At 43.0% G+C, this 25,080-nt stretch overlaps 1 protein-coding gene across 5 annotated transcripts in view; it reads left to right on the forward strand.

Annotated features, from left to right (window-relative positions):
- The window catches only part of SYCP2L (synaptonemal complex protein 2 like), a 45,710-nt gene that overhangs the window by 12,936 nt on the left and 7,694 nt on the right, over window positions 1-25,080 (forward strand). For 4 of the 5 annotated variants that reach the window (XM_061591914.1, XM_061591901.1, XM_061591920.1 and 1 more), the window contains exons 12-29: window positions 2,286-2,331; window positions 4,302-4,394; window positions 4,476-4,536; window positions 4,884-5,032; window positions 7,212-7,269; window positions 8,967-9,070; window positions 10,471-10,543; window positions 10,822-10,924; window positions 12,654-12,711; window positions 14,425-14,486; window positions 15,555-15,606; window positions 16,601-16,650; window positions 18,373-18,421; window positions 19,028-19,187; window positions 20,486-20,535; window positions 22,438-22,552; window positions 24,228-24,307; window positions 24,774-24,843. In XM_061591914.1, the coding sequence (XP_061447898.1) occupies window positions 2,286-2,331; window positions 4,302-4,394; window positions 4,476-4,536; window positions 4,884-5,032; window positions 7,212-7,269; window positions 8,967-9,070; window positions 10,471-10,543; window positions 10,822-10,924; window positions 12,654-12,711; window positions 14,425-14,486; window positions 15,555-15,606; window positions 16,601-16,650; window positions 18,373-18,421; window positions 19,028-19,187; window positions 20,486-20,535; window positions 22,438-22,552; window positions 24,228-24,307; window positions 24,774-24,843 (1,433 nt within the window). The remainder of the gene's footprint in view (window positions 1-2,285; window positions 2,332-4,301; window positions 4,395-4,475; window positions 4,537-4,883; window positions 5,033-7,211; window positions 7,270-8,966; window positions 9,071-10,470; window positions 10,544-10,821; window positions 10,925-12,653; window positions 12,712-14,424; window positions 14,487-15,554; window positions 15,607-16,600; window positions 16,651-18,372; window positions 18,422-19,027; window positions 19,188-20,485; window positions 20,536-22,437; window positions 22,553-24,227; window positions 24,308-24,773; window positions 24,844-25,080) is intronic. The other variant, XM_061591907.1, reaches the window with a different exon arrangement.

Here is a 25,080-nt window from a genome sequence, read left to right on the forward strand (position 1 = left end):
GGCGTGTTCCATTTTGAGAGACTACTGAGGCAGACTTACTCGGAGTGCAAGTTCTCTTGTTCAGTAATGTGTACCCCACTGTGTAGGCATGTTGAAGTTACATCTGAAGTTACACAGTTACACCCGTCTTGAGCACTGGAAGGTAGAAAGACATAGCAGAACAGATCATGCCAGAGATAAATTCAGCTGCTATGTTTGGCTCAGTGTGGATGGTAGTTTGCTCAGTTGATCTTAAAAATGTCAATAGTTACTAAGCTAAGAATCAGACACCTTTCTGTTGATATTTAAATGATGAAGAACCTTGTCCTGGTTGGATAGTGAGTCTTTCCGTTGGTCTCTCTTGCATGTGTGCACACATATGTGCACTGAAAGCATCCCTCTTTCAAAGAGGCATTGGGGTGAAATTTTCCTGTGAGCGTCTTTTCCAATCAGACTCAATGGCACAGGCTTAGTCATGTACAAATATGGGGTCAGCTGAGGGGGGGTAATCATCTTTGAAGCTGGCCCTGCCAAACTTTGATTTTAACTAATCATGCAAAGGTAGAAATGAAATTTCCTAATTTCAGCATTGGGCATTTTGGATAGGTCTTCTTACAGGAGTATTTTTTAATGACTAATAATTACGCTGTTCAACATCCAGCTGCATTTTCACATTAAGTCATGCATTTGGCATACTTGGAATGATTTCTCAAATTTGAAGATAGGTTATGGCTATCGATAAGAAAGAAATTTACTTTTGAATTCCATTTGTTTCTCAGCATACATTCAAGCTTCTAAACACCTTGAAAGGGTAAACTCTATTTTAAAGGAGGTGGGAGATGTTTTTTTCATCTATTCCCACCCCCCAAAGAATCATACTTAGGTTTCAAAAGAAGTTTCAGTGTTGTTAAGACCAGATGGCTGTTACCCCAGCAGCGTGATGCAAGAGCCAGCGCCACAATAGCATGAAAAGAGGTGTGCGGTGCTGTTGGAAGCTGAAAGGCATGTGTCAATGTCTGCTTCCCGTGCCAGTGTTGCACCTCCTCCCCCCAACACTGGTGCAGAAAGTGACCATATTGGCAACCTCTCTCACTTGATATCCTGATATTGCCTTAGCAGTGTGGAAAGGAAAGCACCTTTCTTAATGGAGTGTGAATTGCTGATGTGGCATGGGATGAGATGCGGGCTCACCTTGTTTTCCATAACAGATTGTGTTGACGTGAGCTGGTGCTGACCTACCCTAAGGTTCTCCAAACAGATGGGCTACCTAGGATAAATCACCACTTCTCATGTTCAGTCTTGCTGCATGTCATTATGTACTTGGATGCCTGCAACTGCGCTTGTACATTAATTGGCCTGAAACGTCATTAGAGAACAGCATGTCTAATGCTGTGTGTAGACCGGGGATAGTCAATGTGGTACCATCCAGTATTGTTGGACTCCTTCTCCCACCAGCTCTAGCTAGCGTGGCCATGGTCAGGGATTATTATTATGTATTATTCTTCTATCCCAGCCTTCCTCCCAGAAGGAGCCCAGGTCAGCAAACAAGAGGCAGAACACTAAAAACATCTTAAAAGCAATTCCAAAACAGACACAGACTGGGATAGTCTCTACTTAAAAGGCTTGCTGAAAGAGGAAGGCCTTCATTTGGTGCCAAAAAGGTAACGGAGATGACACTAGTCTGATATTTAAGGGGAAGGAATTCCAAAGGGGGATGATGGGAGTCTTAGTCCAACATCATCTGGAGGGCACCACGTTGGCTACCCCTGTCATAGGCAAAATGTTGTGGCTGTATCTGTGCGTATGGTAACACGTTTGGTGCACATTTGCATGCTTCACTTGAACCTGCTGGTGCTGCTACTTGGGAACTTTTCACCAGTTTGTGGTGTTGGTATTTCCTGTTTAAATAGGAACATTGTGAAATTCATTTCTGAAGCTACCTGGATGGAACATTGGTTCAGAATACTATGTTTGAATCGGGCTCAGTTTCTTGGTAGAAGTGTAGGATTAAAATGTAACAATGATATTCTTCCCTACATCGCCCATCATCCCTAGTTGTGGTAATGAGTACACTGAAATCTGAAGATTCCCCCTCCCCCTCTGGAGTTTCAAAAAGTGCAGGATGGAAGCACCATTTACTGGGGGGCCAACAGGTTGCTATGCTGTTAGGGATGCACTTCAGTGGAGGTGTGGACCTCTAGAAATCTGTGCAAGTAGGCATTGCTGTAGCTATTCAAGAGAGACAGGTAGGATCAGGGATTGTGGTTAAGATTGATATCCTAGGATTGGATTTGCTTCTTTTGCAGGGTCTGTTCAATTCCATGTAAAGCTGCTCATGCTGATATGAATAAGGTAATTTTAAAAATACATTGACACTGTAAAGCTCAAGAATGCTTAATAGGGCTGCTATAGTGCTCTTCAGGAGTTCTACATCCGAGAGCCGGTGTGGTGTAGTGGTTAGAGTGTTGGACTGCGACCTGGGAGACCAGAGTTCGAATCCCCACACAGCCATGAAGCATAAATATGGGAGGGGAGTGGGGATGAGCATGCTAGCTGGGTGCCCCTTATGTACCCAATCGATCACTGCGCTCTGCTGGTGAGGGCCTCCTGCAGATACCATCTCATCAGGAGGTCTGTTCCACAAAACATAGGAAGTGGACCTTTAGTGCTGTGGCACCTACCCTTCGGAATTCCCACCCTTAAATTTAAAAGACGCCATCTCTGTTATCTTTTTGGCACCTACTGAAGACCTTCCTCTTTCAACCAGACTTTTAAGTAGAGTCGTTATCCCAGTCTGCTTCTGTGTTGGAATTGCTTTTTAATGTGTTTTTAAATCTTTTTTAAAAAAGAGGTTTTCAAAGATGTTTTGTTTTAATATATTTTAATGTTTGTTTTTATGATGTTTAAGGGTTTTTGTTTGCTGCCCTGGGCTCCTACTCAGAGGAAGGGATAGAAATATAATAAATAATAGCTCCGTCATCCTGGTTGTCCTCCAGAAGTTGGAGGACAAAGTTCTGAAGCTGAAAGCTTCTTGGACTCGTGGAGACTCCCCAAGGCTTTTTAGAATGTGACCACAACAATGAAGGTGTGGAGCTAGTGCACTCATCCTTGCTGCCTCAGCCCCTCATGCTTTTACCTTTCTTGTATGTAGAATGTCTGAAAGGAGTTTGTGTTCTAGATATCTATTCTCAACTAGTTTGCTGTGCAAAACATTCGTTTTTCATGACTTATAGGTGGAAGTGTGTGGAAGAGGAATGTGAAATATGTGCAGTGGAGATGTTTATATGTAGCTTTCAAATCGCTTTGGAGTAAGATCATCCCACAACTGTACTGTATTGTGCTTCACTGCATTGCTGTGCTTGTTGCCCGTATGTTACTTTTTTGAAAAATCATCTGTATGCCAAAGCATAAGCAGAGTTTTTTTTTCTTTAGTTTTAAAGAGCAAGCAACTCCCAGGATGAACCAAACATATATAATGCCACACATTATTGAATGCTGGCAAAATTAAATTGAAGTGATAGAAAATAACTTGCACTCCTGTTGGAGAAGCGCTTCCCCATGTTTAGTTTTGTAAGCGTGGAAGAAATAAAGTGGGTCATAGTGAGTGCATGTACAGTACCTTTTCATTAGCAGGCTGTTTTCCAGGGCGCAGTTTTAGAAACATGTTAGAAGATGGTGTCATTTGTTTTGAGCGTGTCTTTTGTTGTTATGTAACGTATTTTGTAGCCAGTCTGTCTGCCCACCCGATCCCACTTGATTCTAAAGTGATGGTGATAAAAATACTTTCTTAGAATCTTCCTGGGAACAGCTTAAAGAAACATCAGTTGCTGGATTGTTAATGTTGTTATTCTTCTAGGCAGCTCACTCTTTAACTATATTAAATCTGGCTAACTTGGGCAATCCACACTTTACTCCACAGCTGTCCATATGTAACAACAGCCAGGTGGCTCCTTTTCCCTTGCAAAAGTGCTTCTGGGGAGGGATGATTTGTGTTGGAGAAGGGAAGGCTTAACCATCCCCCTGCCACTTGCCTGGTGTCTGGAACCCCTTTGGGATAAAAACAGTACTCCTGCAAGGGAGAAGGGCAGTCAAGGCTTCGTAACATGTTTGCCCTTTGTTTCTCCTGAATCGGTGAGCAAGATACCGTAGTTACAATTGCTAGAGGGGCAGCCACGTTTGTTGCAGCAAAAGCTACAGTCTTATGACACCTTAAAAATGAACAAATGTCCTGTGGCATAAACTTTTCTGGACTGCAACAGGTTATTGTGCTGTGTTTTTGTTTTCCTGGAAATGAACGGAAAAGTTTCCATTTTCTTTCCAAGTTGAAGAAACCACCTGATGACAAACTGGAGGAGTTTTGGATTGACTTCAATTTTGGAAGCGAGAGCATTACCTTCTACTTGGAGAGCCCTGAGGTAACAAATTACAATTTTGGGGCTCTTTGCCCTTAAGCTGCTCTTAGCTGCGCTAAAGTAACGGACAAAATTTTACTTTAGGGTGCTCTTTGGGAGTCGGCGCGGTTGACAAAGGAAGATGTCAGTAGCTACTATCTCACAGGTAAGATTCTGTCATTGTATTGACCCTCAAAGAAAGTATATATGTTTAACCTGAGCTGCTGTGAGTTGAGAGAAGTCCTGGTTGCAAGTGTTAACTACTGTCAGGAGACGAATACTTGCTCTGAAACCAGATGCGAAATAGGAAATGTGTTTTAGATTCTTAAAGCATTTTGTTGGGAAACATGAGCAGATTCAGATTTTAAAAGAGCTTTTTTATACAACTTTCCTTTGTGGGCCGCAGAGGGAGAGCAAAGTATGTGTAGCATCTTGCTTGTGCCTTTCTAGCAAAGTGAGTAGTATTGGGAACTTCACAAAAAAGTGTGTTTGTCTCTCTTTCTTTTCCTAAAGAGGAAGGGGGAGAAAAGGTTCTTAAAATGCTCATGAAGAACCCTACAGTCATCAACAAAAAAGAAGTAACAAAGATAAAAATTCACTTTGATAGCCAGTTTGATGTCTCAACACCACTCTTTAAAGTAATGGGAAAAGATAAAATGATGGCAAGTATTTTTTTTGTCCTTTAACCCTTATTCAGAAGCCCTCTTTTATTATTTATTGGTGTGTGGTTTTTTTTGTTTGTGTGTATGTAATATATAGTATTTATTTCACTGACTGCCTGGCTGTAATTTTAGGAAGAAAGATTATAATGGTTATGTGCCTTCAAGTTGATTACAACTTATGGTGACCCTATATGAATCGGTGATCTCCGTCACTGTTCAGATCTTGTAAGTTCAGGCCTGTGGCTTCCTTTATGGAATCAATCCATCTCTTGTTTGGTCTTCCTCTTTTTCTATTCCCTTCTGTTTTCCCCAGCATTATTGTCTTTTCTAGTGAATCATGTCTTCTCATGATGTGCCCAAAGTAGGATAACCTCAGTTTCATCATTTTAGCTGATAGTTCTGGTTTAATTTGTTCTAACGCTCAATTATTTGTCTTTTTCGTGGCCCATGGTATCTGCAAAGCTATCCTCCTCTCCTAGGTACATTTAAAGTACCAATCACCATTCCAGTTTTTTTAAATACTTGTGTGCTTGCCTATTGTTCTTTAACTGTTCAGCTGTATGGTATTAGTTTAGAAATATTCACTTTAACATGAAAATGACATGCTGTTTTTGCACCTTGACTGAACTTGTCATCTTAATGCAAATTTCTTACTCTAAATTCTTCTAATTGTTTGGGTGAGAAATAACTGGCTTTTTAAAGTTATGAAAAGATAGCAGTTTTTTTTAAAAGGCTAGCTTATCCCAACCAAAAAGTCTAACCGTTTTTTGTATAGCATCTGCTCAGTGGTGACTATAACTATGGCCCACCTTCTTCTAGTTTTAACCTCATTCATGTATTTAAGAGAAAGCAGTTGGTCTATCTTGGACTATGCTGGTAGATAGCAAAAGATTTAGGGTTGTGTTCAACTAAGTCCTGCTCAGAGTAGACCCATTCATATTAATGAACCTAATTATGCTTCAGTGGGTCTATTCTGAGTAGGATTAGTGTTGAATACCACTCTCACTCTCTAAATGTGCTTCCAAAATCTGGATCAAACACAAACTGAGCAGAAAGCCCCATTTTGGGGCACAATCTAGGGTCTGGATTTGGATTTTGGATCTGGTCAGTGGATCTTCTCTATGGGCCAGAGGTGGGCCACCCACCTATCATGACATCGCTGACATCGCAGTGATGTTAGTTGACCAACTTTTGCCTGCCGATCAGGGCGTGCATATCTCCATGTAATCAGTTGCAAACCCTCATTGGGCCAGCCAAATCTATACCTGTGCCGCACCTGATATCATAATATAACATCAGGTGTAGGGCAGGTGGGCATAGCTTGCCCAAAATGGCCCAGTGGGCCAAATGGAAAAGCCTAGTGGGGCAAATTACACCCATGGCCCAAAGGTTCCCCACCCCTGATCTGGAGGCAGCTAACTGTGTCCAAAACATGCCTCTCCCAGGCACACTTGTCTTATCCGTGTAAACTTAGAAGGGAGAGCTGAAGGACCTTGAAAGACTATGCTGGGCATGTGTGTGACATGCAAGCTTCCTGTCAGAGCTGTGCTCTAGGTTGACACCATCTCTTCCAAGGAAGCCTGCTCGCAGTGCGCAAGACTCTTCCTTGGTGGTGCCTGCTGCTGCTGCTGCAGGTGGCCTTCCTGGTCTGGGAAGAAGCAGCAGTATCAAAGATGGGCCAAGCACTGGTGATTTCCCAACATCACAGTTTTTTTGAGGTGGTTGAAAATGTGCTTGGCTACAGCCTGAGGAAAGCCAAGCGAGTGTCTGAGCACAAACCCTGTTCTACAGCAGGGGAGCCAGTGGAAAGCGCCACATGGTCCCTCATCCAATCAGGCAGCTGATCCCTGAATTAAAGCAGGAGAAGTGTTTGGGTGGGGCACTCTCCTGCCACAGTGTTCACAGAGTAGCAAAATCTGTGCTTCCGTTTTACGGGAGGTGCAGGTTGACATCCATAACTCGAGAACCGAGTTATACCCAAGTGCTCAGGTTGTTTTTTTTACTAGTATCTCTTTTCCTCGACTCGTTTTATATAGTGGTCACTGATGATAATAAGTTGATGACTAGAGGGCTACAGACCCTGAACGTGGCAGACTTTTGTCATTACGTACAACTTTTATCCTTAAGAGAGTGATTTTCCTGGAGTCAACTCTGCTTTTTCAATAACTTCATTGGACAGATAACGTTCGACAAAGATAATTACTACAGTGGGAATCAGCCACCGCAAAATGCATCAGGTGAGTGTCTTTTGAGTGTGGCAGTAACCCTAATCTGGCCTACCTGCACCCTTTGTCCAGCATTGGAATCCCGCCTCCAGGTCCTCCTGCCCTCTGACATGAAATGGATGGTGACCAGGGAGAGGATGCTCTTGATTGTGGCACTCTGAGCATGTAATGCCTGGAACATCACAGAGAAGATCACCTGGAGCCAACCTTGTTGACTTTTGGACACCATGGCAGCAAAGGTTTCTTTACATGCCCAGACAATTCTGCATGTTTTATAGCTGGTCAGTTGTGCGTGTTAAGAATGTACTGATTTTTATTGGGTTTTGGCTGCTTCTTCTATGACTTGTACTGAATTGGGTTTTTTTATTTCTCACCATGGAAAACTGCACCAGAGTGCAGCCTATAAATTTTTTATTAGTGTAGTACTCCATAAACTGGTTTCAACTATTTAGGTACATGCCTTCACCCTACACTTTGCTATATTCTGTATATTGATTCCCATCTATCAAAGAGCAGCTGTTTTTTTAAAAAAATCCCTTTCTAACACGCACATGCACACACCCTTTGCTTGTGCTGGCTTCATTTCACAGCTGTTGTGTGCTGCTTTCTTGCACCTCATGGCTGTTGCTTCAGGATAATGAAGTGTGGATGCATCATTCTTCAGTCCTTGTTTTTCCATGACCGATATTTACTGAGATTGAGAAGGCAGGGCTGTACTGCAGCCCCTTTGTGATTTCTACAGCTGGCATTCCAGAAACATTCCTTTGTAATGTTTTGATTCCCCACCTTCACAGAGGGAATTAAACGAAGGGTAAAATGAGATTTGAGTTGAGGGGGTTTTTTTTGTCTTAGCCTCACGCTTCATTTGTGCTAAGAGCTATCTCTTTTCATTAGGTGAAAGGTGCTTTTTTTTTTTAACATGTGGGTTGTACTAATGTTTTCGATGAGAGAAATGGTTTGTGCGTATGAAACACTGAACAGCCCGTGCCCTGCTGAGCCAGTTTTCTCAATAAAGAGGTAATTGACAAATCAAGATGGACCATGGCAAAGAAGTGTCAAATGTGTGGCATGTCGGTGTGGTTGGAGACTTCACGTCTCTTTTGCTTACATCCTAGATATGTTTACTTCGGGGGCTGCATGCTAGTGATGGGTGGAACCAGAGCTGATCATGGTTGGAACTGGAGGGGGGGAAATCTTCTAGGTTAATTACTCCAGAATAATGACTTCCCTGTTTCAGAAGTTAGCCCCATGTAGTTCTCAAGTATTTATTTTTCTTGACCGCAACAGAATTATACAGCTGCTGTTCTGGAGAGCGAGTGAAATCAATCCTTTGTGGCTGCAGTGACACACATGCATGTATCACACTCTACCATGCAAATGGCAGAAGTCTAACACTTTGTTTTCTTATTTTCCCCAAGCCATGCAACAAGGAAAGAGTTTTTAACAACCAGTTGTATTTTTTCAAAAAGCAATTTCCAATTGTACTGAAACTACATAGAAAGGGGGAAGCTCTTTTTTAAAAGCCAGAAAAAATAAGGAAGAAACTTAATGGGAAGGAAGGAACTCTGATACAAGGGAAGAACGGGGCAGCTTCAGGAGACAATGTGGGGCGTAGGGGAGATAAAATGAGCTTGCATCGCTAGACTGCAGGTTGCCCATCTTAGAAGATTTGTCTGCACTGTTGATTTTTTTAAAAAAATGTTTTACAGTAGCAAGCAGCCATCTGGAGAGTGGAAAAGATCTTGCGGGTGCAGATTCCTTATTGGACATTTTGACATCACAGCTGAGCGATCAGTCTGTTACGACTACATCAGTAAGCATATTTGTGGGGAACATCATCTGGAAGGGGTTGCTACTGTTGCTGGCTGCTCAGCTTTCTGTTCCTTTGTTGCTGAATACATGTGCCTATAGGAAAGCAATGCCCCCAAACTTTTCTTAACTCGCATGTAAGAGAGAAAGGACAACTACCTTAAGACTGCCAACTAGGCAGCCATGTATGACAGAGAGAGGTAAAAGGTGGGAACCAAGAATATAAAATCAAGGCATATGAAAACATTATAATGGGCAGTTGGGGGGAGCTCAGAAGGAGCACTGTGACAAGGTGACCTAAATGGGTGGAGTGTGTGTGGAGGGATATTACTATAGGAAGAGGTATTTTTAAAAGCTCTCACCAATAATGTATTGCTGTAAAGAGGCTGATGGAAACAACATCAGGATTTGTTGTGGTGGATGGGGAAGGGAGGAAAATTTTGATAACTAATCTACTCTATATTTTGGAAAGCTGTTTGTTTGCTCTGCTTTGGGCTCCTGTTAAGATAGCATAACCAAATTTTGTGTAATGATTCCTGAGATTAAGGAGCAGGTTTTTGTCTGTTTGGATATCGTTGGATGCCATTTTGAATCCAGAAGATGGACGGAACCTTTCAAAACTGCACTGATTTCTTTTGGTTTCTTAGAATTCCCAAGTGGTTCTGGATACAAGGCTGCCAGTACTGTAATACTTGCTCCTCCCACGTAGCTTTCTCGAGAAGTCCATAAAAATGTTAGCTTACAACATAATTTGCCTAGCCTACCTGCAAATGCCGATAATAATAATGCCTATTATTATTATTATTATTATTATTATTATTATTATTATTATTACAGTAGGGCCACACTTATATGGCGGGTTAGGGACCAGGCCCCCACCATAAAGCGGAACCCATTGACTGTAATGGGTTGCGTCGCGCAAAAATGCCGCAAAATGCCGCAGAAGCGCAAAATTGGCTTTAAAACGGGGAATTTCCCCTAATTGAAAGCCGCTGCATCAGTGGAACACCGTAAAACGGAGCCCTACTGTAGTAGTAGTAGTAGTAGTAGTAGTAGTAGTAGTAGTAGTAGTAGTAGTAGTAGTAGTAGTGAATAATGCCTGTATTAAGAATAACAGTTGTGGTGGTAGTAGCAATAATCATAATTAGTTCCTTGTCACCTAAAGGAGGGTAAGGACCAAGTGATGCAAGGCTTTACTGATTTGGTTGTCGGAAGACCGTTCTTACTTGGCTGTAGCTGAGCATCTGTTTAAAAGCCTGTTTCCAGATGTAGCCTGGGAAGAAATAGTGACTTCTAACTTTTGTTGTGAAGAAAGATTTTTATGATCTCCCCCAAGCTGACTTTTATAAATTCTGTGGGTGACACATGCACTGTGTTGATGATTATTCCCTCCCCCCCTTGCAGCCAACCATTACTCCTGCAGATCCCACGGCGGCTATAGAGAGCCAACCGACAGAAGAGCAACATGGCAGTCAAGGTCAGAATGGTTCTTACTGTATCCTCTTCTGCTGCTGCAATCCTAACCATGTTTACTCAGACACAAGTCCCACTGAATGCAGTGGGGCCTACTCCCAGTTAAGTGAGGTTAGGATTGGAGCCTTAGTATGCTGGCTTAGCAAGTAAACAATTCTTTAAATCAATGGGACTTGCTTCAAAAAGTAAATGAATTTAGGACAGCCTGTTAGTCTTTTTGTGACATTTTAATGTTTATAAACTCTGCTTATATAGATTTGTCTCTCTATTTTTAATTAAAAGCTTCCAGTGATGTAGTTGCACTTTCTCTAACAAATGCAGTGAAAACTCCTGCACCACTGAACACACTGAAAGCCTCTCCACTGAGACCAAAGGACAACACTGCGTGAGTGTAGCTATCCAAATCTCTCCTAAAATACAATTTCATTATGGAGGGGATCAGGTCAACCAAGCAACATTCATTTCATAAGGGAGAGAGAGATCGCCCTATGTCTGTATTGTAGGAACCTGTACACAAGGGCCATTTTTAGATGCTGCCACCCCTCTCCTCAAGTGTGCCATCTGAAGGCCCTCTCCCTATGGCAGAAGTAATAAAACTTTACAGCAGCAGTGGGGGACTTGCAGTCTTCTAGATGTTGTTAGACTCCCAACTCCATCAACCAACGGTTAAAGATTATGAGAGTTGTAGTTCAGCATCTGGAGGGTTGCAGTTTAGCAACACCTACTTTACATGATCCTCCCAATCACATATGCTGCACGTGATTGGAATGCTGCACCTTGGTATAGAATATTTAAATCTTTCCATTCTGTGTGGTATAGTGCCCCAGGGAAGAACTGTTTGATAGCAATTGTGCAGGGGCAGTTAACATCTAAAGTGGATCAGAAACATTTAAAGCAGGAAAGAATGTTCAGTGGTCCTGTGGGCCATCTGCCTACCTTGTAGCACCATCAGTTTATATAGAAAGTGTCACTCTGTCTGTGCATGTAGCTCTGCAGCAGAGCTTGAGACCTGGATTTGAAGTCGCACTTGAGGCATGAAAGGCCATGAGGCAATCTTGCGGTGGTCACTCCCAGCTTATTAAAAAGGACATCCATGTATGGCACCTTGAGCAACTTGACAGCACAGTTTTCTCTTCTATGGGTCATGTTCATCAATGAGGGGCACGTGGGAGAGTCTGGTGGTAGATTGTGACCCACGCATGTTTCTTGGTGGAAAGGGGCACACCATTTCGATTTTCTGCTTTCAGCCCAAAAATGTCTTGGGCCAGACATGCTTCTAAAACTTCTCCACTTTGCTCAACTCCTGTAAAGCATAGAGACCAAAACTGAATAATCTGAGAAAAGGCTAGTGTGTGGCAGAATTAAACAAACACAAATTAATACTGCTTGTGTAAATTGGTTAGTGGATCTAGGTTCTGAGCTACTCCAATTCTTCCCTATTATGGGAGAGAAGGAATTTGGAAAAAGAGAAGTTGAACGTTGCGATCCAGAGTGCCAGCTTTAGTTCTGCTAATGAATCTTGTATATTAGTACTGGGTTAACTTTTTAGCCCCTTCTCAGTTTGAACATCTGAAGAACAAGTCATGTGCTTTTGGGAAGTAATGGATAAACCTTTTTATAGCTATTTGTTTCATTTTAAAGCTATAACATCTTAGTTCCTGGTAACTACCTTCTCCCTCTCCTGTCTGTTACCAAGGATAGCCTATTTATACTGATGTAATAAATTACCATTCCTTTGCTTGGGAGGTATAGTTAATTCATTGCAGATCAGTCTCTTGATGTCAAATAAAGCCCAATTCATAAATATGCTCGCAGGCACAGAAATATTCATAATTTCAGTGGGACCTGCAAATAGCTGTGTAGTGGTATGCACTGTGTGTAAGTTAGTACGCTGCTGAAATGCCTAGATTATGAAGGCATTTTACTTGGAAGTAAATACCACTGATCCTAAACATCCTTAACAGAAAAATTGGAACCAGGGGGCTTGCTTCCCAGCAAACGTGTGTTAGAATTAACATGTAACCTACCTTGCCACAGACCTGATTTGTTTCTGTTGGCTTTCGGATTATGGCACTGAAGGATCATTCTTACCCATCTTCTTTCTACTGCAATAGGGAGCCAACCACGGAAGGAGATTCTGACGTCCAGAGTAGAGAAGAACTCCCTTTAGTGGTAGGCTTAAGTTTTGCATCTTATCTCAGCATTACTGATTTAGTGAAGGTAATGCAACTCTTTAGTAGGGTTCAAACATTCTAATTCTGGCTTGCTTTTTGATTCACTTGATGTATTTTATTTAAGGGACTTGAAGCTCTCCTTCGACAGGTTTCCAGGGGACTTAATGTGGTTGGTCATCCTGTAAATGTGCAATGGAATGGAGGAAATGATAGATCATTGATTTCTGAAAGTTAAAGCACTGTTAATTCCTTTGACAACCGGGCATAGGTTTCCTTGGAAGAATACTCGTTTCTAAAATGGAGCCAAATAGACTTTTCTTTACCGGCATAGAGTAGTGGTGGTTGTTTCCTCTTGTTTGGTTACACCCTCTATTCTATGTTGGTTTTATTTGCCCAGTTTTCTTAAGGTGGAGCTTGGAGGATTTACTACCAAGCCCCGACTTGATCGCTGCTCGGAAGCAGCAGCAGCCACGGCAGCCTCTTTGCTCACCTGCCTTCTTTTGAGGTAGTGATGGAGGAGATTTAAGGAAAGGCTCATGGCCCTGTGGTAGACCACATGCTTTGCATGCGGAAGGTCCCAGGTTCCATCTCCGTCATCTCGAGGGAACGACTCCTGTCTGAAATCTTGGACAGCCGCTGCCAGTCAATGTTGAGAATACTGAGCTAGGTGGGCCGACCGCGTGACTTGGTATAAGGCTGCTTCCTGTGTTCCTATTGGACCTCACTTACTTGCCGCCCAGAGGGAAAGGGCAGGGGACGGCTGCTGTTCCCTGCCTCTGTTGCCCATCGCTCGCTCATGCCATCATGCAAAGCAAGCGGTGATGGTGCCAAGGAAGAGCTGGCCCGACCAGCTTTCTCTCCAATGTACTGAGATAACAGCCGCTGCTCCTGGTTGGTCTTCACTCTCCCACCTGGGTAGTAGACGAGCAACGATGGCAGCAACTGCTGCTCAGCCTGTGCTCTCCACCTGCATGGTGCTGGGATTGAACATGCTTCGTCTGATCCCCACCACTGTTCAGAGCACAGGGCGGGCAAGCAAATAGAGAAGCTGCATGTCGCTGCTGAGGGGAAGGGCTGTAGCTCAGTGGCTGAGCATCTCCTTTGCATGCAAAAGGCCCCAAGTTCAATTGCTGGCATTTCCAGGTAGAGTTCATGGAATAGTAGAGCTGGAAGGGGCCTATAAGGCCATCAAGTCCAACCCCCTGCGCAGTGCAGGAATCCAAATCAAAGCATTCCCAACAGATGGCTGTCCAGCTGCCTCTTGAAGCCCCTGTCTGAAATCCTGGAGAGCTGCTGACAGTCAGTGTAGACCATACTGAGTTAGAAGGACCAATGGTCTGACTGTATAGGCATCTCCCTATATTCCTAAGCCAAGCATTGGGATGGACAAGCAGTTACCAGCATGGAGACTCCATTACTTGCTCTCTAGATCTGGGTGGTGAGATAGGTGTGGTGAGATTAGCAACTGAAACCACTTGAAAGTACACTGCCAACCGCCCCCCCTTCAAAAAAATCCCAGGAGCGGACCCTGCACAGAAAGGACTGATGGCTCATAGGTTAGAACTGGAGCCAGACAGTATCCCCAGAGGGCTAGATTCAGTTTAGATGCTGGTTCGTTTAAGGTGGTCCAGAACTCTGTATTAAAGCGAAGCAGGTAAATCGCGACTCGTCTGGAATTTGTAGATGTACATCCCCCATGTTTGCTTTCCAGGATGATGCACTAGAGAAGACAAATGCAAGGAAAAGTTCAACCAAACACAGTATAGAGACAAAGTAAGGAGTTTTTGTTTGGTACTTTTTAAACAGATAGTGCAAATATTTAAGGCTAACATAGAATGCACTGATTAAAGCTGCAATATTTGGTATAGCTATAAGGATGTAAATTCCACTGGACTTGGAGGGAATTTACTTCCAAGACATGTAAACATGCATAGGATTAGGCTATCAGATTGATTGCCATTACCAGCACAGGAAAAACTATAAAGTGACAAAAGCCATAATCCTGGTGTGTATGTGAATAACCTTTTTGGGGGGGGGGGAGTATTTTAGAAATGGAGTTATGCGTATGCTTGTTAACATAAAGGATGGGACAGGTTGACCTTTTCTAGATACACATAGCTCTATTTCACTCATCCACTGTACTCTGTTCATGGCAGAAGTATGATGTCTTCTAATGCAGTTTCTAAGGATCAGAAGTTGTCGTCTTGACATATGTATGTATTGAGATGATGCATAACCTTCATTTTGCATGTGAAAAATTGTATTCATATTAATTATCTGCAAAGTGAGAACAGGCATTTTCCACAGGAGGGAAACCCACTGAAACCTACCATGTCCTGATGTAATTAGTACCCTCTCTTGCCACAAGAAGAACTGAACTGGTATACATTGACTATGTGGCAATATTACCCCATTAAAATGGAATACAAGAATTGTGACTGAGTCAGCTGGATAAGTGGAGGGAAGAATCCTACTTAAAAGGACAGTCCATTGAGAGTCCTAAGGGGAAAAGTTGCAAAACCCATGCTTTGCAAGCAGAAGATGAGTCTCAGGCACCTCCATTTAAACCAGATAGCAAGTCTTCCTGCCAGAAATCCTGGGAAACCACTGTGTAGACAATATTGGACTAATGGTCTGCTAATATGCACCTTACCTGTGCTTGTCAGAGGTTACCAAATGATAGGGGGAAGAGCTGAACTAAGTGCCATTGATTTGGAAAGCTGTGACTGCAACTTCTTGGAGGTGGCTGTCTGAATTTTTACAATAGCTACGAAAGTGTGTCCTATTTAGGTATCTCCACAAGAGTGAAAGTATGTTGATGGGTAAATGTTTGTTTTTCAGTAAGGATGCATATGAATTTGAACACTCATCCGATCCTGTGGCACATGAGATGGTAAAACACTTAATTAGAGAAACCTTTTGAGTTGAATTTTTGGTGAAACAATATCAGGAATGGTTAATATAGTGCCATTCTCTGTCTTCCCCACACATCTATGAATTAGTGATGTTTCTCGGTCATCTTGATTTTGTTATCCCCCCCCCAAAGTGTTGTGGCATGAGTAGACTTGGTGTCAGTAGTAACTTAGAAATGGGTTTATAGTCAAAATGTCCAACACAGTTTTGCAGGAAACTTTGAGAGATCACTGCAGGACCTAGTGGCATTACTGCTCTAGGGATGAGAGTGTTTTCTAAGAATTTTCAAAAACATGTATACATTCAAGATTTTGTGCACAAATTCTCTGATGTTTCCAATCTCATATTAACATAATTTGTTGCAAGAAACAGTTGGTTCATCTAAACTGCTGTTCTTCAGCTCGTGGGCTGAGACTGATTTCTGGTTCATAGCCTGATCAAAGATGAGTTTCAAGAGCAGCACTGCCACTATGCAAATATATGGCAAAAAAACAAGAAATGGGTTCCCAAATGCATGTTTGGGTTAAAGGTGAGTCTTGGGTGGGAAAAGTTGGATGCTGCTGCTCTAGACCATGGTTGGATGCTGCTGTTCTAGACCATGGTTGGGGAATCTTGCCAATGTTGTTGGACTCCATCTCTCATCAGCCCCAGCCAGCATGGCCAGTATTCAGGGATGATGGGGATTGCAGTCCAGCAACCTCTGGAGGGCCACAGTCCCCCATCCCTGTTCTAGATTTTTAAAACAGCTTTGATAGGATATACTTGGAACTTTTGAAGGAAACCTCATAGAGATGCCTTCCGTAACAAGTGTTTACACATTTTGAAAAAGTAGACAGGAATTATTAGGTACAGACTTGGCTTATAACCTGATCTGGTTGAGTCTTCTAGAAAGAACCAAGTCTTGGTCTTTAAGAATGACTTTCTATCTTCTACTTTGTCCTGTGAATCGTTGCACTTGTCCTATTCTTACTTAGGTCTCCGAAATGAAGCAGAAAGTATTTGTCCAGAAGGCTACTTCACACAGGTATAGTAGGAATCTTGCAATGAAATTCTCTTAAACTGTTGCACAGATTTAATTGTGAAGTGCCAGAAAGTGGAAGAGAAATTGGAGAGGTGATCTCCTAGAAATGGAATGAATGGGGGATGACATAATTCAGAATACTTTGGTTGTGAGCCAGTTTGAGTAGTGTGAAATCTACCAGTGAGTAGCAAGCCACTATTACATTGAGGAGCTCTTGGTCTGAGAAACACTGGAATTGTGGGAAACGGTTTTGGGGTGAGCACATGTAGTCATGTCTGAATTTGGTTTTAGATGATGTTTAAATTTATTACAGTCTGCTCAGAGCCTCTAGGCTGAGTGACCTAAACAAACAATCCCCCCAAAAAAACTTCACTTACCTGAATAAAGAACAGAAGCTATTTGAATATCTGGCACCAGTGTGTGTGTGAGAGAGAATAACTGACATTAACTATTGATTGCCAATGAAATCCTAGTTAGAGGATGTGCCATCATCTTCTGATTTTATTTAAAAAATGTTCTTGCTCTTGAATCTCAGGGGAATTTCAAAAGCAGAATAGGGGCCTGGTGCTCATCAGAAGTTTTTTTTTTAAAAAAAACAGCAACCACCCTGTAGCTCCTTTGATCTCGCTCCATATTTGCAGGCGTGGTTGGTGAGGAAGGGAGGTGCTGCCTATCTGGCCGTCTGGCAAGGGAGTCTCTACCGCTTACCAGAAGGTGCTGTGGGGGTGAGGCAGCAGGAAGGCACGTGCTAAATGGGCACATCAGTGAGAGCACTGGCTTGGCTCCTCTGATGGGCCTGCCCAGTGCTTGACCTCCTTGCCCTGCTCCCTTCCAGTAAGCCAGAGTGATTCTGTTGCCAGGAGGTCAGGAGTGTTGATCCGCCATCCTCACTGGCCGTTCCTGTAGTTTAATGAATTATATTCTGCCTTTTAAAAAAAAACTAGTTTGCTCCAAGGAGCTCAAGGCAGAGCGCATGGTTATTCCCCTCCTCTTTTATCCTGACAACAACCTTGTGGGGTAGGTTAGGCAGAGAGAGTGACCAGCCCAAGGTTGTGAAATCTGGATTTTTGAATCCTAGTCTGATGCTTTAAGTCAGGTGGTTAATTTTTGGGGGGAGGGCAAGGGACCCATTCACTCTTGATCATCCCTCTGCGGGCTACATGCCAGATGGGACCAAAAGTGGGTGGGGCCACCCCAAGCACTCACATGCACACGCCTCTCACACCTATACAGGACACACATGTAAAGATTCAACAGCCTCCCCTCCCTGTTCATTAAATGATCAATCTGATGACTGGGGAGGGGGCAGTCTGCATCCCCACCAGATTGCATGGAGAGGTTTAAACCTCTCTCCCCATTCCAGTGCTGTGTCTACTTTATTATTAGTTTTGACTGGTGCTCCCCGACTTTGTGTTGTCTTGGGGCGGGGGGAGAGAAAAATTGATTAGAAGGGCAGGATCACGTCCAAGGCTGAGGGTTAACCACCCCTTCTCTAACCAGTATAGAGACTCGTTGGCTGTCAGCCATGATATTTTAATGCCTGAAGTAAAAATTAATGTAGCTGGCAGGAAAGTGGGGGTGGGAACAGAGTCCGGGAGATTTTTGGAATAGCAGCCTTTGATATCTAAGTAGTTCTTGTATGGGCTTCTGTGGAAGAGTCCTATATCTTCTGTGCAAGGGTCTGCTGCCAGCTCTTTAATTCGGTGGTTTGTGTGTTGTGTACAGGAGCTCCAGCAAACGAAACCTTGACCTGAGCAAGTCTGAGAGAAGGCTGGTAATGTGCCTGCTTTTTAAGTCTTTATTTATTATGGGCGTTTCAACAGTTTGTGATGCGTAATTGTCCAGAAATTAATTAACCCATGAAATGGGAACACATTTTAAATCTCCACGAATTTGGGCTGCTGTAAACACTACACCTTTGCCACAGGGAATATCACACTTGCCGAGAGGCAAATAAAGCTTATTTGTGTAGCCCACCTCTCTGTTTCTCTGCCTTCTTTATGGTGATGGTTGTCTTAAGTCCTGCGTAACTAGATTACATTATTATAAAGGTGTTCCTTGTCACCGCTGAATTGCATGTGTGTGTGTATGTTGTGTGTCCTGGGGAGAGTTCTGTGAAGTTGTTTTAATTGTTTTAATGGTTCAGAAATCTTGTCCGTTGGCTCAAACATTCGGCTTCTGAGCTGGAAGGGGTCCCCCCCCCCTGTGGAAAACTATGCTTGTGAAATAAGAGCGGCTGACATGGCTTTCCCCCCCGCTAGCCTTGTGTTGAATGTTGACTTTAAGATAACTGGCACATTTGAAATGCTTCTTGGATGTGACATCGCCATTCATTATGGCAAGATTGCTGATTGCTGTCTTCACCTTTTTTTTAAAAAAGTCTACTAGCTACAAGAATCATCTGTTCTCAGAAAGCAACCAAGAAACTCCAAGCAACAGTGCCAGTGAGAAAAGTTGGATTCTCGACTCTCAGAAAAAGTCAACGCCCAAAACTGCTGACTATACTCGGAAAAGGCTGAGGGTCAAAAGCAATTTAAAAGGTAAAATTGGGGTGTTCAGCTCAGTACGGTATGATTTTAAATTAGCCGTCTGTTAAAAAATCTTGCAGAGGAAATGAGAGATGCAGCCGTATTCTTTGTTGGTTTGGAAATGAGCTCTACTGAGTTTAGCGGGACTTACTCCCAAGCAAGTGGGGGTAGGGTTATAGCTGGAGTTGATAAGGTAAGACTCTTGTGGCTTTCTTTAGCCTTCATATTAGTTTCTATTTAGGTGCGGCTTGCTCTTGGGGAGGCTAAAATAGCTCATTTGCTATATTAAGGGGGGAGGAAAGCAAGAGCAATGCAAGGTCATGTGTATCTATTGTTGAAATGTGTAACTATCACAACATGTTGACTGATAGTTGGCATTCCAGTTAGTGACAGGTTGGGAGATTTGGAGTTGTGCTTTACTTATAAAGTATTGCCGCATCTTCTGGGTGTGGAACAGGACTATCCAATCAAATGTTTCAGAAACGGGGAAGCATCTCAAGTTGTGGTTTCTTAAATTGGGTGCTTCCATTATGATCTCCAGAGCAGATGCCTATATACATAACAAATTCCAGTGTGCAGATGAGCAGATGTAGGAAGCTGTCTTACACAGAGTCAGACCATTGGTCCATCTAGCTCAGTATTGTTTACAATGACTGACTTCAGGGCTTCAGATTAGGGACATTTCCAGCCCTTCCGGGAAAAGCTGGGGATTGAACCTGGGACCTTCTGTATACAAAACAGATGTTCCTCTATTGAGCTGCAATCCTTTCCTAGTATTCTACGTGGCTAGTGACTATCTGTCTCATTAGGACTCCTAAAGCTTTCCTTTCTGTAGAAAAATACAGGGATCCAAACGCCCAGGGGAACCAAAAGGAGCAGCTATAATGAATGGTGATAGCTGGTGGAAGTTCTGGATCATGATCCAGTGCATGTGTGAGCTCAGATGTATTTTCATTCGTAGATTTACAGTTGTATAATGGGGTATAGTGTGTGTCATGGATTGTTTTAAACTAGCAGAGTTGTAAAGATGAAACATCCTTTGCCTGCATTTTACTTTTATGTTTGGGTGGATGGGTTGTGTTCTTTTTCTTTTGCTTGACTGAGACAACTCTGTGTTAATCTAAAACTGATGATCGCCAAAATTATCCCAGAAAATCAAGGCTTTTGAGCTACTGAAATACAGAAAGCCTTACCATATCATCAGGAGCAGCTTATAAGAATTATTTCTACTTGGTTGCATTAACAAATAAGTAAAGCTATATTGCGGTTCCAGGAGTTTCTAGTGAATGCCTGCTGTCTCCCCCCCCCAGTATTGCCATTGTCTTCTCCAAGTAGTGGCAGTGATCGTCATACAAAAAAGGTAAGCAAATGCAGAACATTTACTATTTATTTATACATTCATTCATTCATTATTAGATTTCTATCCCACAAAAGCACTAAAAACACTAAAACATAAAAACAGACTTTAAAATATATTAAAGCAAAACATCCTTAAAAACATATTTTTAAAAAAGCTTTAAGAAAGTATTAAAAAGCAATTCCAACACAGAAGCAGACTGCGATAAGGTCTCAACTTAAAAGTCTTGTTGAAAGAGGAAGGTCTTCAGTAGGCACTGAAAAGATAACAGAGATGGCGCCTGTCTAATACTTAATGGGAGGGAAATCCAAAGGGTAGGTGCCACTACACTAAAGGTCTGCTTTCTATGTTGTGCGGAATGGACCTCCTGATAAGATGGTATCTGCAGGAGGCCCTCACCTGCAGAGTGCAGTGATTGACTGGGTATATAAGGGGTATGACGGTCTTTCAGGTATCCTGTTCCCAAGCTGTATAGAGCTTTGTACCCCAAAACCAGCACCTTGAACTTAGCCCGGTAACTAATGCAATTCATTCAGCAGCAGGGTGACATGTTGGCGATACCCTGCTCCAGTGAGCTATCTCGCCACTGCATTTTGCACCAGCTGCAGCTTCAGGACCAAACCTAAGGGCAGCCACACATAGACCACAATACAGTAATCCAGCCTGGAGGTTACCAGTGCATGGACAACAATGGTCAGGCTATCCCTATCCTGAAACAGCCGCAGCTGAAGCTGATAAAAAGCACTCGTGGCCACTGAGGTCACCTGGGCCTCCAGCGACAAAGATGGATCCAGGACCTGCTCTTTTAGAGGGAGTACGACCCCATCCAAAACAGGCAACTGACCAATTGTGTGAATTCGGGAACCACCAACCCACAACGCCTCCATCTTGCTAGGATTCAGACTCTTATTGGCCCTCATCCAGCCCACCACCGAGTTCAGGCAGTGGTCCGGGGCTTTCATGGCCTCTCCCGATTCAGATGTTACAGAGAAATATTTTATTTATTTAATTAAGCTTATATACCGCCCGACTAGCAACAGCTCTCTGGGTGGTGAACATTAAAAAAATAGAGCTGGGTATCATCAGCGTACTGCTGTCACTTCGCCCCAAATCTGATGATAGCTCCCAAGGGCTTTATATAGATGTTAAACAGTATGGGGGACAAAATGGTACCCTGTGGCACTCCACAGCACAACAGCCAGAGGGCCGAAAGACAATCACCTAACGATATTCTCTGAAAACGACCCTGGAGATATAAGATCAGAACCACGTAAAACAGTGCCTCCGATACCCATCTCACCAAGTCAGCCCAGAAGGATACCATGGTCAATGGCATCAAAAACTGCCGAGAGATCACGTAAAAATAACAAGGTTGCACTCTCCCTATCTTTCTCCCAACAGAGGTCATCTGTCAGGGCGACCAAGGCCAATTCAGTCCCATAACCAGGCTTGAAACCAGACTGGGTCAAGATAATCTGTTTCATCCAAGAGTAGTTGCAATTGCTGCACCACAACCATCTCAATCACTTACCCTAAAAAGGGGGTATTTGCGACCGATTGGTAGTTGTCACAAACTAATGGGTCCAGGGTGGGCTGCCTCTTTTTAATTCACTATTGCTCTTTCAAGCTCAGCATCGTCTAAACAGATGAGCAGCAGCTCTCCGAGTTTCAGACCAGGGGACTATCCCCAGCCCTACCTGGAGAGGAGAGCAATTAAATCGGGAAGATTTGGCATGCAAAGCATGTGCTCTGCCAGTGAGTTATGCCCCTTCCCAATCTGCAATATTTCATGAGATCTGTACGTAGATAAATATTGTTCCTTTAAGGGCCTGGATTGGGTATACAGTACTCTACTGCTAGATATCTCTACTGGAGCAAACTTGAAGCCTCTGCCTTCTCTTCCAGGTGGAGAGTTCAGCAAAGGCAAAGAGAAGATTGAAACCAAGCACAGAGATGCGCAGCTCCACAACAGTGCAGCCAGTTCGTGTTTCTTCAACTCCTTTGTCACATATTAGACAAAGTATGTGGTCTCCCCAATATGTATTTTGCACCAGTGGCCTGTGGTGATGAGACTTCACTCAATTTTTTTCCAGGTTTGGTTTTGAGAGGAAAAACGTCCGTCCATGGATCTCTACAAAGAATAACCTCCACTCTATATTCTCTCTGAGCATTTCTTGACTCAGTTGGGAGCTGCAGTAGCCCTTGTCAGGCATTACTAAGTGTGGAGGAGATGGGGCGCTCTGTTGAATGGCAAAGTCTGAAGGGGGCTTGTACGTGCACAAACTTGAATGGGCTTAAAGGCCTCCTTGCAATTGGGAACCTGGTCATCTCCAGTGACTAAGAATTTTACCGCCTTCATCTGTATAGCACCTTCCTGAGTTCTATTTCGAAGGCCTATGTCTTGATTTGCATCTGGAGCTTTGGGGGTTCATAAAATGGGATGCGTCTCTATGCAAAAAATAAAGTAAGAATCCCTGCAGATAGAAAAAAGGATGTCAAGACACGATTTCTTTAGTTCAGAAAAATGGTTCCTTTAGTCAGACTTCTGGGTAGAGAAATTGGCCTTTGTGAACCTAATTAGATAGGTGCTCATCCTTGCACCTGGGTTATCTAGTACGAGCGAGGCTTCAAGGCTGCTGTGGCAGGTTTTGCTAATTGGAAGAAATGCGTCAGTGGTGAGATCTCATGTACATCCAGGTCCCGGCAAGTTGCAGCCAGCTAGCTCTATGATTGGCTGAGAGAGGTGGTCTGCTGTTGCTACCCATTGTTCTACAAAAGTGATTTGGTTTCTTTGTTCTATGTCTTACATCTTGCATCCTGATGCATGTGGGCATCCCTATGTGACTTGCTGATTTCCGGTGGGGTCATTTTGCTCTATGTGGCTTGTATGAGAATTAGGCAAGTTAGCTTTGTTTTATTTCTTCTAAAAGTACTTCTGTACTCCTAATGTCTTGTATAAATCTTACTGGTATAGGGGTACTTTTATGCTGCTATTTTTAAACAATAATTAATAATTTTACCACTTGTATTTTGACGTGGTTTCTTGGATGAGAGTTTGGTACTAAATACACTCCTAACCAATGGGTCAAACTGCTACTGAAGAACATGGAGGCTTTAAGACCCATGCAGCAGAGAATCTGGTTTTCAGCTCTTGTTCCTTTGAATCTCAAGGGATGTTGAGTGTACAGTTTGGGAGACTCCTGACCCATGTTGGAGTGGACTTAAGGCGTGATGGCAGCATGCAACCTTGCAGGGTTGGTTTTACCCTGGTCATTTGGCACCTACTACACCAGCAAGGCTCTGTCCCCAAGGCTTTTGGGACCAGCAGTCCTCGACAAAAGAGAAGGGTTATAACCAAGCCTTCATCTTGACATGCTAGCATTCTATTGTAGGAATGCTTTCTTCACAAGGAGAATCATACAAGTCCTCAGCCCCCACCCTGGTAGTGCAAAGGAGTGCTATGCAGAACAAATTTTATCATCTTGTCGGTTGTTTTAGGCTGTGGTCACAGTAAAATGTGACAGAATGTTGGGGGACCTTTGGGAACTGGCTTGTCTGTCTAGATATATAGACTGATAGGCAGAAAGAACAGCACTACTTAGGAATATCTCTGTTTGCATTTTGTGTTTTGATAAGATTCTGTTGGCTTCAAGGACCTGCAAATGTGTCTTACAGATAAATTTGTTTCTTTTTAGGTGGCATGGAAATGGTGGATGCCACTTTGCCATTAAGCAGTAATTTTTCGCCGGATAACTCAGATGCTGGAGTGAACAAGGTATATTCCTTGTGTGTGTGTAATACTGTCACCTGCTCACATAATAAATATATGTGCGTAAGATTTATTGCAGCTCAATGTGTTTTGGGAACACAGGTTTCTTCTTCAGGAGCAATCTCAAATTTTCATCAAATTCTATAGGGTAGCTGAAGCAGCTTGCACAAATAGTGCTCCGCGTCTGGCGCCAAGACCACGGTAGCAGTATTAGCCCAAATATACCTGCCTATCTGGCAGTCTGCTTCAGTGATCCTGTAGAATTGGATGGAAGTTTTAAGATTGTTCCTGAAAAGGAGATCTATGTCCCCAAACACAGAGAGCTGTAATAAATCATATTAGCTGGCACCCTTGAGGACAAGCATCTCCCTTTTTTTTGCATTCTTTCCTACTGTGTAATTCCCTGTTACAATATGGCTTTTTCAAACACACTGCAATCAGTACATTTTCTTGTTGTGTTTGCTCTTCCTAGGAATACGAAGCTGCGTCTAGTACTCTAGCCCTGGAAGATGAAGTCTCTAGATCCAAGCGGAAGCTTTCAGGTAGAGAGTGCCGGCAAAACACAATGGAAAGAAGTTTAGAAACAGATAAACAAGATGAAGTTTGCTGACTTTCTGATTTATTTAAGGGGGGGAGTGGCCCCTCTCTCTTCATTCCCTTGGCATGTGAGCATCCCAGGCCCATATTATGAGCAGTGAACATGACTGCGAGGCAGGTGACATGGGCTTCCTGGTGGATCATGTCAAGGTGAAAGTTTGGAACGTCTTCACTATGTGAAC

Source organism: Rhineura floridana, chromosome 1 (genome assembly GCF_030035675.1).
Source record: "Rhineura floridana isolate rRhiFlo1 chromosome 1, rRhiFlo1.hap2, whole genome shotgun sequence".
NCBI classification, from domain to species: Eukaryota; Metazoa; Chordata; class Lepidosauria; order Squamata; family Rhineuridae; genus Rhineura; species Rhineura floridana.